The sequence below is a fragment of the Lampetra planeri genome, chromosome 42 (genome assembly GCF_965212315.1).
Source record: "Lampetra planeri chromosome 42, kcLamPlan1.2.h2, whole genome shotgun sequence".
Lineage (NCBI taxonomy): Eukaryota > Metazoa > Chordata > Hyperoartia > Petromyzontiformes > Petromyzontidae > Lampetra > Lampetra planeri.
In genome coordinates, this window is record NC_136148.1 from 6,220,278 (window position 1) to 6,233,034 (window position 12,757).

The window sequence follows — 12,757 nt, forward strand, 5'->3', positions numbered from 1 at the left end:
ATGAAGGTCGGCACAGCATACGAGTTTGTGGGTAGCCAGCACCACTCCCGGCCACCTTGGTCTCCCCAAGGGTGATGTTTACACATTGCGCCAAGTACCTAGTTGAGGCTGAGTCCATCTAGGGGTGGTCCAGGACCGGTTCAGCTAATTGTCGTCACCGGCGTTGGCAGTGAGCGGGAATCGAACTCGGGTCGCCGGGTTTGTCGAGCGGCGTGCTAACCGCTACACCACCGCTCCCCACGTATTGCAGGCCAAAGGATGGAACGCTCCCGAGATTGCGTGCACCGTGGAGATGGAGCGTTGAAATCGGCTTGTGCGCCTGGTGCTAGGTGGATTGCAGGACCGTGGGGGGATGACGATGGCTGAACGACGACGACGATTATAACGATGATTGTTATTATTTATGCAGGTGTGGAGGAAGTGCAAGATGCGCATCTTCACCGTGGCACAGCTCGAAGACAACAGCATCCAGATGAAGAAGGACCTGGCCATGTTCCTGTACCACCTGCGCATCGACGCCGAGGTGGAGGTGGTGGAGATGGTGAGGACCGCTTGCAAACACACACAGACACACGCACCACCACCTGGAGATGGAACGGACCACTCGCTCGCACACGCGCGCAACCAACACACGCACAGGTGCAGTTGCGCTGGTGGTGCTGCTGGTGAGATGATGACGTCGATGATGATGATGATGATGATGATGCAAGTGTTGTGTGACTAAGGTAGTGGTGGTGTGATGGTGGTGGTGGATGATCTTCATTTGGTGCTGGTGACGGAGGTGACAGTTGTGGTGATTTCGAAGTTGGTGGTGGTGGGTGGTGGGTGGTGGTGTTGATGGAGTTGAAACTTGCAGTGATTACGATGGTGGTGAAGATCACGGGCACGATGATGCACTCGCACACCGATGTGTGCACAAGTGCCGTTTGCACACGCGTGTTGTAGCAGCACACGCGTGTAGTAGCAGCACACGCGTGTTGTAGCAGCACACTCGTGTAGTAGCAGCACACGCGTGTAGTAGCAGCACACACTTTTTCGCGCTCCTTTTGCGAACTTACATTCGCAACACACCCCGAGAGACGCAACGCTTTCATAGCCGTGCACAGAAACAGCCGAGTGCAACAACGCACGCAACAAAACACGCGACAAAATATCATCGGAAAAGTTCCCTTGCTCAATGTGAGTACCTGCGATGGAGCGATGAGAATGCCTTCAAGTGAAAAACCATTGCCATTTGAGTGTCCGTCGGGTTCATTCATTCATTCGGTCATTCCTTCGCTCGTCCGTCCGTCCGTCGCAGCACGACAGCGACATTTCTGCCTACACGTACGAGCGCACTCTGATGATGGAGCAGCGCTGCCAGATGCTCAAGCAGATGCGCCTGTCCAAGTGGGAACGCGAGCGAGAGGTAATGCACCCCGGCGGTTAGTGACATGGGGCCCGGCCGTACCCCACTAGTGCAGTGGGTCTCAGAGTGCGGTCCTCGGTAGCCACCGGTGGGTCTCAGAGTGCGCTCCCCCGGCACTCCAGGTGGCCCGCAGGGCTGTGTTGCAAACGCAGGTTGATCCAGACAATAATGGCAACGTTCATTATACTTTTTGTTTTTGGACGTTAATTCATATTTTACTTCTGATGTTTAAGAAAAAAATGGAAGTTACGTAAACTACCCTGATTCAACTACCCTAACTCTGACATCCAAATGCCTCTCTCCCCCCCCCCCCCCACCTAAAAAACACCGTGATAGATGCATAAAAAAAAATGATGTTCTGGTAATGAGTGGTATTTGGAGAGAGAGAGGTGATTTGTCACCAGGGGTGGGCAGCTGCGTGGTCCACATGCCAACAAGGTTTCAGAAACACTGCCCTAGGCCGACAGGAACTCCCCGAAGAAGCTTCCAGCACGTGGGGCAAAACGTCGGACACTGTGCCGAACAACACGCGATTACAACGGGTTCACATAAATGTTTATATGTTCCCGCCGCCGACAATGTCCGTGATGGTGACAGCGTTAGCTAACGTATGCACTTTCAGACTGTGTGCAGCCAGAATTCACTGCCATCTCGAGTTGAAACAAATAAAATATACATAAATGCGCTGACGGTACGGAATTAAACTCTGGTTACGTGTGCAGTGGTTACAAGGTACAACATGCGCGACCATGCACATGTGTGTGTGTATGCACGGTGAGGTTTCTTTCATTCGGCGGGGAGTTGATCCAGCAGTGCCCGTATGTTCACGTCTTCCGACATTTGGAAGTTACTGGAGCTTTGCACGTTGAAATCTAGTTTGAAAACTCATTTTGTGTTTAGTTTGTTGTCCTTCCCCCCCCCTTGCACCTTTGATTAGCGCGGTTGGCTACGTACGGTGCGAAAGAAGTTCATCCGACACACGTCGAGTTTGTTGAGTGAGCTCGTGTGCAGTCTCACGGTGAATGCCTGAAATGACGGCAGTGGACGATGCAAGCGGGTGGCGGCGTGGGCCGCAGTTCGAGACCGGCGACCGCACTCGCGCTGCAGAACGTTCCTGACGGCCGCTTGTGCCGCGCGATGCGGCGAAAGTTGGTGACGCTGTGTAAACGCGCGCGTGCGTGCGTGTGCGTGCGTGCGCCCCATCCCCCGCTTTAGATCCAGAGCATCACGGACGTGTCGCGGGGATCGATCCGTGGCAAGCGGCGCCGTGGCGGCCCAGGCGGGGGCCCGGGCGCCAACGCGACGAGCGACACGGACGAGCACGGCACCACGACGGGGTCCGAACCGGTGTCGCCCGAGGAGGTGCGGTCCCGCTCCGTCGCTCGCTGCTCGGCAAGCGGCGCCGCTCGCCGCCGACTCCACGCTCACAGCTGTTCACTGTCCCTTGCTGAGGATAGACGCAACGGTCGACAAGCAATGAATCGATGGATTATTTTGAATAAAAAACCAGGTCGCGCGTAGTGGGGTAAAGATGTCTGTCCACTAAATTTCGATTTAAAGCTTTCGTGACTGCCTTGTTCTTCACCTGAGGACAGCTGCTTGCGTTGTGGCCGAAACGTCGTGTGAATTGTATTTTATTATGTTTTATTTTTATTATTTTATTATTTCCCTTCTACGTGACTTTACCGAAAGAACCAAGAAGATGTCTGGCCACGTGAAAGAGTTGGCAAAAAATCCCCACCAGTGGGGGCTCTCGACCGCTCTCTTCAATAATAAACACAAAAATGTACATCTGGCGTTCGTGCCATTGTAGTGCAAGGTCGTTGCCAAGGTGCTTCGCTTCACATACGGAGCCAGTGGCGAGTGATGTTGCCTTGTGGTTTTTTTACTTAGGTCACCCTTGTGAATGAGATTATCCTCGTCTCTGCGAGTTCTCGCCTTGTTAAACAGAATAACCTTGACATTTGAAACGGGCTCGCTCAATTACGAGCAAAAATTGCGGTGCTGCAACTTTACCTCTTACAAAAAAAGTTTTATTCACCAGGCAAAGCCCATTGAGCTGTGTCGCTCTTTTTCAAGAGCTACAAATGATAGCTCAACGAAGTGACTTATCACGTGGAAATGTAAAGCAGCCAAATAATACAAACACATTTTGATTTAAAGCTTTCGTGACTGCAGGGATTCATATTCTTGGTTCTTTCGGTAAAGTCACGCAGAAGGGAAATAAAAAAATAACAAAATATATGAAAAACAATACAAATTCTCACGACGTTTCGACTGCAACACAAGCAATCATCATCATCAGGTGTGAAATCCACATATACAAACACAGAGACAATTTCAACCAAGAAGGTGGATTCTGGCTTAGCAATCATTGGAAGGATTTGATAAACCATTTCGGGTCTTAATTGATTGTGTTCACGCTTGCGGTGACTTTCAGACCGCATTCCATTTTCTTCTCCCCCCTCCTCTTTTCCGAACATAGATGGACTCGTCCATCTGGCCAACTGCCAAATCGCTGTCCGTGGTGCTGACGTTAAGAAAAAACCGCCACTTTTTTAAAAATTTCTTGCTGTGGATTTCACACCTGATGATGATTGCTTGTGTTGCAGTCGAAACGTCGTGAGAATTTTTATTGTTTTATATATTTTTTTATTTTCCTTCTACGTGACTTTACCGAAAGAACCAATAACATAAGCTAAACACATGTTACTAAACGTGGAGGCAAAAACCAGAGGACCCGGAGACAAGTCCATGTGACCACGGGGACAGAGACAAACAAACTCCAAATGTACAGCAGGCATCCTCGGGGTCGGGATCGCACCCACGACCTCCTGCATACCAGGCGAGGGCGATAACATCTCGCCACTAACCCCCCCCCACCCCCGCCACACCCCGGGGCGTGACCTCCAACAGGCCCAGCTGGTGAGGGACTCGAGCCGGCAGTCCCACTCCGAGAGCCTGTGCTCGTCGGAGGAGGAAGGAGGGTGCGGAAGCGGAGCCGGCACTTCCGGAGCCGGAGCCACCGCCGCGGGCAACGAGCTCGGGTCTTCTCGCGCCGACGCCGTCACTGACGGTGACAAGATCCACATGACGTGGACCAAGGAGCGCGAGCAGCGCGGCCAAGCGCCGCCCAGCGCCAACACGCCCGAGGGCTTCCGTGACTTGCTCAGCATCAAGCCGTGAGTAGCGCGGGACACCGGAGTGGCGACAGCGGTTTCGGTGGCTCCGGGTCGGTGTGCTGCATGAGTTCATTCCGGGATTTTTTTTTATACTTTTTTACCGACAAACACAAATGTAAGGTACTTTGCCTGTAGCAACAAGACATTGTTATTGACAGACACGTGGTGTAGTATTTTTCGGCCCATCTGAACAGGTCCTGTCCTCCCTGTCCTCCATTACCAACTCGCACTAGCCAGAGTGGCGAAGTACGGTTAAAAAAACCCCATGACAAGCACGGGGGATTGAGAATGGGTGGCATTCAAAAGTATAAATATTTTAATAGAAGCAAATATTGCAGCAAGAAACAAGCTGAGATGCCCAGTCCATGAAAGGAGCCTACATTGTCCTGGGGGATTTCAACTGCGTAACGAGATGCGAGCCTGGGAACACACACACACACACACGTGCACATAGACACGCCACCAACTCCAGATCGCATGAGCCTGGTGGCGGCCCAGTGTTCGTACACGATCGTGCATTGTATGTATGCATGTTGAACTTCTTTCTCGCCGTACGTAGCGAACCGTGCTAATCGGACGTGGCGTGGTCGTGCCAAGCCGCCGCCGCAGCGAGACCGAGGTACTCGACGGCGAACCGCTTGTCGTTATCTTCCCCCAATCGCCAGGAACCAGTCGAACGTGCGCCGCATGCACACGGCCGTGAAGCTCAACGAGGTCATCGTGAGCCGCTCCCACGACTCACGCCTCGTGCTGCTCAACATGCCGGGCCCTCCACGCAACCCCCACGGCAACGAGAATTGTATCCTTCTCACTGCGGCAGCGTGACTGGGCGGGGGGGGGGGAGGTGGTGGTGGGGGGGCTATCAACCATGCCAGATACACAGAGTCGGTGTCGGAGCCCGACACGATCTATTTCTACTTTATTGTTCGTCCAATTCTATTCGGATTATTTTGCACCGTACGTAGCCGCCCGTGCTGTTTGTCGGAGGTGCGGGGTAAGGAAAAGGAGTTGTAAAGAGTTTTCAATCTAGGGAATGCGGCTGGCTTGCGGTGCGTAATGTGTCACTGGACGTGCAATCCGGAGGTCGCCGGTTCAACTTCCCCGGTGCGGAGTGAATGTGGTGGGGTAAAGTGTGGGTACTCCTACTCCATTCCCATGTGATGCATCACAATGCCTTGACGTGTCTCGAGACCTCGTGATGCCGGCTCAGAGCACCGAGCCGGCATCGCTGGCATCCTGGGTTCGAATCTGGATTTCAGCCACTGGAAAACACATTCCTGCGGAGGGAGCTGGTAGGAACGTGGGGTTGCTCGGTCAATGGCCAGGGTCAACGGCGGCGTGGTGTATTCCGCAAATATGCCCGACTGTGAGGGCGGGCACAAGCCGGCGTGAGTAGGTTAAACGTTGAGTTTTATAAGGGCACCACGGGGTGACCAGCCCCTCCCCACCCAGCCCCACCCCTCCCACCCCCCAACCAGCCCCACCCTCCCCACCCAGCCCCACCCTCCCCACCCTCCCCACCCAGCCCCTCCCCACCATCCCCTCCCCACTCAGCCCCACCCTCCCCACCCAGCCCCTCCCCACCCTCCCCTCCACACCCAGCCCCTCCCTCCCCACCCAGCCCCTCCCGGCACGACTGACACAATAATCCCCTGTGGGCTGGTGTAACCAGGAGGTTCCTAGCAGTATAAACTGGGTTCTCAAGTGGCAGTGAGTCAATAGTGTCAGTATGATGATGTTCAGTATAATTTTAGTATGATTATGAACATTTTTCCAAGCTATTCCAGTTGAGAGAAATACGAATGCTGGTTTCATTGGCGTGCGACAATCGTGCCAAATTAAAACTGGCATTCCCTGTGCGGATTGAAGAAGACCGCTGCAGAGACTTCAGAAGCAGGAAGTTATTTCCGCGGTGTGATCTTCGGGGGCCAGTCCCTGGCACAATGCGGTGCACTGCTCACTGTCGGTGCTCCGTATGGAAAAGTCTTCGACTCACGACGAATATGGCCGCAGCACAAATCTTTATACAGTTGGGGGATAAATTGCAAGCACGCGGAAAGAACAACTTCGAATTGTATTTTCCCAGCCGCTGCCAGCTCGCAGCGAGGGGTGGTGGGCGGGCAGGCGGAAGCACGGATAATGAGGGTGGCACTCGCTAGAAATAAAATGCCCTATTGATCGGACGATTGATTTCAAACTTGCTGAGAAATTTCCGGGAAGCCGCATGAGCAGTGGCGCTAAAGCGTGGGCTTCTGCTGTCCTGTCGGGGTGGGGGTCATTGCTTCAAACTGCCGCACGTTCCGTTTAATTTACACTGTTTGGCCAGTGCCTTCTTTTGAGAGTCGTTTTTTTTGTGTGTGTGTCCGCGTGGGAGGAATCAGAGTGCGGAAGAAACGCCCCACGCATATGAAAGGAGGAACTTTTAACCTCCATGCAGATAGATCAGCATCCTGCTGCACTGCCTCCCAGAGGTGCCACACTTCTGTTTCTTATCGTGGGGGAATGTCAAACACATGCCCTGAGCAGGGTTTGTGAATTCCACCCCCACGTTGCCGGATGAAGACTGCATGGGGAAGCTTTCATCCACCAGCGGATGTTAACTACCTCGCCTGGTATACAGGAGGTCATGGGTTCGATTCTAACCTTGACGCCTGTATATTGGGGGTTTGCGTGTTCTGTCCTCGTGCATTTAGAGTATTTGGCTGCTATAAATGTGCACATGATAAGCCACTTCGTGGAGCTTTCATTTGTGACCAGGTCACTTCTGAAAGAGACCGATATAGCTCAAGTGGGCCTTACCTGGTAAAATAAAACATTGTTTCATAGTTTACTTACGGTGGGGGATCTCAAACACGCACTTTCTTAGCCGGATGTGTCAAGTCCACCTTCACGTTGCCGGATGAAGTAGGATACAAAATAAAGATCCTCCCATGATCGAGACGGCATGGGGAAGCCTTCAGCTGCCAGTGGATTAACACAGAGCTGTGGGGATTATACGATAATTGTTTTTTTTTACCATTTTATCTGGCAACAAAACTGACACCATTTTTACAAGGAGTCATGTTTGCATTGACCACAATACCTGCGGTCGGAATGCAAACAAAAAACACAACTCTGATAATGTATGCACTGTCCTTGAAATTGATTGGTCCACACCCGAGACAGCTTTTCTTAGAGCCGAGTCTCACATGGTGTTGGACCAGATGACGCCAAAAGGTGTCAGTTTTGTTGCCAAAATAAAGGGTAAAAAACTAATTATCATATTTTTCTACTGGCAAAGGAAGGTTCCAATGGTGTAAAGGGATTATACGAGTTGCAGTACATTGAGCGCAATGCCTTCCCACCGTTTGGTACGGTTGTAAAGAAGTTGTCCACGCATGAGTACAACCGTGCAACCTTTCATCCGCCACTTCGTGCCCCAGACATGGAGTTCCTGGAGGTTCTGACCGAAGGCTTGGAGCGCGTTCTGCTGGTGAGGGGTGGCGGTGGCGAAGTGATCACCATCTACTCCTGACTCGGCACCGACGGGAGAGAGCGGCGGCCTTCCCGGTGCTGTGTGCGTCAACAACCCTGCAAAGAAACAAACAAGCAAACGATCACGCTGCGGGGGGGAGAGGTTGGGCACGGGCCCTCCGTCAGTAGGGAAACGTAAAACACACAATACACGTCGAGATCTGTGGCCCGTTAGCAGTTGTGGCGTCGTGTCTCGTTGTAAAGTGTACTCGTTGTAGTTAGCGTTGACAAGTCGTGTTTTAATTCTAGTCGGTCGGATCGGTGGCAGCCTTTGGCTTAGGCCTGGCCGCGCGGGCGAGCACCGTCCCATCCGGCCGTGTGTTTGGCCGCCGGATGTTTTCGGCGGTGCGGGCGGTCGAGTCACGGCGACGTGTGTCGACCCGGTTGAGGCTACTGCCTCTCGGTTTAAAAGGTTGTTTTATTTTTTGCCAAGTGTCGGCACCCGCGTATCCGCCGGTCGTCATCTTTTTTTCTCCCCAGTATGTGGGTGCCAACATTAATGGGAAGGAAAGAACGATACATTTTAGTTTTAAGGCGCAATTTTCTTTTTTTCAGTTGTGTTCACAGTACAAGCGCTGGCAAATGGAAACGAACACAAGCCACCCGAATATATTTAGCTTGCCTCTTGATATATATAGATGTATGTATATTCAATACGAGCGGTGATGATGCATTGCAATTCGTTTTTCAACACACAATTCTTCAGTGTTAACATGACCTTTCGATCAAAGTATGAACATACTTTGCTACCAAAAGACATTGCAATGGAATCTCGTTGAGCCAGCAAATCGGGCATCGGCTCCTGAGGGGCACAGAACACCCTTGCCAAAGTGCTGTTAAATTGCCGTTTGTGAGTAGACTGTGCAGTGATAACGTGACCTACATGGATACATGGATGGACAAAAGTATTTTGTTTCATGATTACAGCTATGCCTGTGTCCAAAATCACCTGGGGATATGCTCCCTGTTCTATTTCTTCTTGGAAGCTAAGCAGGTTTTCAGCCTGGATCGTGCTTTGAATGGGGCCATCCATCGAACACCTGAGGTTGTTGTCGGCAGCCGTAGCACTGTGCGGTGAGCAGCAGAGGGAAGTGGATGCACTTCCATTGTGCTGCTACTTGGCATCCTACCCACCTTCACCATTCCCCAATGACCAGCGTGTTGTATCGTCTTGTATGGGGCTTGGAGGGCCCTCCATCCAACTGTGAGATTGGCAAAGGGTGCAAAGCGTTGTCGCTTTGTACTGTTAGTGTAGACGTTATTGCTGTTAACGGAGACTTGGTGAGGTGTTTTCGGCCTGTGTTTCTACACAATGCCTTTACTTTGAGCCACGTGTATGTAAGTATGTGTGTTGAACTTCTTTCGCACCGTTATGTAGCCAAACGTGCTAATCGGAGGTGCGGGGGAGGGGGGGGGAATTGGCAACAAACTAAACACTTGAAATTGTATTTGGGTGAAGAGGTTGCCGTGTTGGCAGATGCAGCACAGTCGCTACTGTTACGCGGGACCTCTTTGAGATGACCGGTTGATGGTGCAATTGGCCTGGTAGTGTTTGCGCAGTCAGGACTGGATGTAAAGCATGGGCTCGCATTGAGTCACCACTGCACATATGGTCAGCATCTAAATTACGTGCGATTTAAATACAAATTAATCCTCGATTTACGCAAGGATTCGGTCTTAAAAAAAAACGCGTAAAACGAAAATATCGTAAATGGGAATGGCTTTTGCCATTAATATTAAAAGTAGGGATGTATTTCGGACTCGACTCGCGACCTAAAAATACAGGGTGTTTGAAAAAAATGGACCCGATTTTAAATCGCTATATCTCTGCAACCACGAACCGCCCATGAATGAAACTCTTACCACTTGAAAGGGCGGGGCATGGAGAGGGCGGGGCATAGAGAGGGCGGGGCATAGAGAGGGCGGGGCATAGAGAGGGCGTGGCATAGAGTTTAGAATGATTACCGCGAGATGCCTCTCCCAGCGCACAAACAGCCCCTAGCCTCAGTCATTCGCGAGACGCGCTGCCTCAACGTTGGAGAGGTCGCACAGGACCCAAGACTTGGCGCTACACTCTCGGCCCCCAAGATCCCCAGACATCATCACACCCTGCGACATTTTCTTGTGGAGATGCGTCAAAGTCCGTGTTTTGTGCCACCATTAGCGAATAATCTGGATGACCTCAAAAACAGAATCACGGCAGCGGTGACTTCAGTGGACGAAGACACTTTGAGAGGCGTTTGGGACGAATTCAACTATCGTCTCGATGTTGTCCGTACAGCAGGTGGAGGGCACATAGAGCATTTATAAAATGGTTAGTAAAACTTGATAACTCATTAAACCGTTGGTAACTTTTTGTGTAATTGTAATATGTTGCCATCGTGAAATATACTGCTTTGAAATTGGGTCCATCTCTTAAAAAAATAACCTATATACACCACCCTGACCACGTCTCACAATACACAAAAATAGAACGTGACTATTAAAACGATTGAATCATGATGATTATTATTATTTAAGCAATTTTTCGATTTAAAGCTTTCGTGACTGCAGGGATTCATCTTCTTGGTTCTTTCGGTAAAGTCACGTAGAAGGGAAATAATAAAATAATAAAAATAAAACATAATAAAATAATTCTCACGACGTTTCGGCCACAACGCAAGCAGCCGTCCTCAGGTGAAGAACAGGTCCGTCCAAACCAGCTTAATTATACGCTGCCAAGCTTGGTAGTGCTCATTCAGACGCTGTCTTTCCAACAGACCTGTTCTTCACCTGAGGACGGCTGCTTGCGTTGTGGCCGAAACGTCGTGAGAATTATTTTATTATGTTTTATTTTTTTTTATTTTTTTATTTCCCTTCTACGTGACTTTACCGAAAGAACCAAGAAGATTAGCAATTTTTTAAAACTTTTTCCGGGGAACACGACAACAATGATGTGCTGCACGTTGGAATGACTTGCGAGGCGATGGTGTGGAGGACGTTGCTGCTGTCACGCTGCGGGGGACACCGTGACGCTGTCCCCGATGGATGATGCCGCAGCCTCCCGGGTGGCTTCTCGTTTGATGATGTCGTGGCGCGTGGCCGTCGTGAAATTTCGTTCACGCGGAAATTCGATTGCGTTCATCGAAAAGTATCCACAGTTTGTCAATTGCGTAAACGTGACGTTCCGTAAACCGAAATCAAGGGGTGCGTGAATGTGGTTTCATTACTTTTGTAACTGGTCGAATTGTGGCCGAGTGGTTAGTGCACTGCGCTATGTACCTGGCAACCTGAGTTTCATTCCTGGCAACGGCTAAAATTACCAGCAAGTGATATCTATATTCTTTGGGTCTTTCAGTAAAGCCACGTAGATACATTTTTTTTTATTATTATTATTATTTCCCTTCTTCGTGACTTCACCGAAAGAACCAAGAATATGAATATCACAATATCTGTTGGTTATTTTGAACATACTTCGCCATGCTGGTCAATGCGGGTGCTGTCCCCCCCCCCCCCCCCCCACTTCTATCATCCCCGATTGACCAGCATGGTGAAGCATGTTCAAACAACCAACATGATACACGTGGTGTGTAGTTATAGGCAGTTCGGCAGTGGACCGGCAAGGAGCTGTAAGTTATTTTAAGTTAAAGAGCTGGTGTCGGAATTGTACGGGGTTGCTGCCGGCATTACGATACGCCAGTCACGTGCCCGTCTCTCGGTCACTGGCTGGGACTCATTCAACCTGCGACCGTCGGTTGATCACCACGCACGGCGCTGCCGGTGGAGAAGGCGCGGACAAAACCGCACGCACACCGCCACCACCACCGCCACCGCTGTTGCTGATGGAGAAGGCGCGGACAAAACCGCACGCACACCGCCACCACTGCCACCACCGCTGTTGCTGATGGAGAAGGCGCGGACAAAACCGCACGCACACCGCCACCACCACCGCCACCGCTGTTGCTGATGGAGAAGGCGCGGACAAAACCGCACGCACACCGCCACCACTGCCACCACCCACGTCGCTGCTGGTGGAGAAGGCACGGATAAAACTGCACGTACACCGCCACCACCACCGCCACCGCTGTTGCTGATGGAGAAGGCGCGGACAAAACCGCACGCACACCGCCACCACTGCCACCACCGCCACCACTGCCACCACCACTACCACTGCCGCCACGACCGCCACCACCGCTGCTCTCGCGTGCGTGGCACTGGCCGAGCGACAAAATACTGCCGCTCCGCGAAATGCCTCCAGCGGTCATTCACAAGTGTTTTTTTGGGGGGGGGGCCCAGGAAGGTCGCGGTAAATGTCTCGAGTGGTTAAGGAGTGTGCGCCGTTGTGCCCTTGTATTTGAAAGAGGGGACATCTAAGACCTGGGGTTATGAAAGGGATTGTGTTTAAGGTTAAGAGTTGGAGTTCGGGATAGTGTTAAGATATGTGGTTAGGCATAGGATTTAGTCAGAGGATAGGAATAATAATTTGTTTTTGGATAGGAGTGGTGTTAGGTAAGGGCTTGTGTTATGATTAAAGATGGGGCTAATGATCAGGTTAGGGATAGAGAGAAAGTTAGGAGATACACAGTTCAGGATAGATATATTCTTATGCTTAAGGATAGGGTTAGGGATGGAATTATTGTTATAGTTTTGGTAATGAATTGGGGTATCCAGTGTT

General features: G+C 51.1%; 1 protein-coding gene across 1 annotated transcript in view; it reads left to right on the top strand.

Moving 5' to 3' along the window:
- Positions 1–9,993, top strand: part of LOC144732341 (solute carrier family 12 member 4-like) — a 62,476-nt gene extending 52,483 nt beyond the window's left edge. Inside the window, exons 21-26 of the mRNA XM_078613819.1 lie at positions 410–541; positions 1,301–1,408; positions 2,624–2,770; positions 4,325–4,590; positions 5,256–5,389; positions 8,013–9,993. Coding sequence (XP_078469945.1) covers positions 410–541; positions 1,301–1,408; positions 2,624–2,770; positions 4,325–4,590; positions 5,256–5,389; positions 8,013–8,104 — 879 coding nt within the window. The 3' untranslated portion in view covers positions 8,105–9,993. The remainder of the gene's footprint in view (positions 1–409; positions 542–1,300; positions 1,409–2,623; positions 2,771–4,324; positions 4,591–5,255; positions 5,390–8,012) is intronic.
- The last annotated feature ends 2,764 nt before the right edge of the window (positions 9,994–12,757 follow it).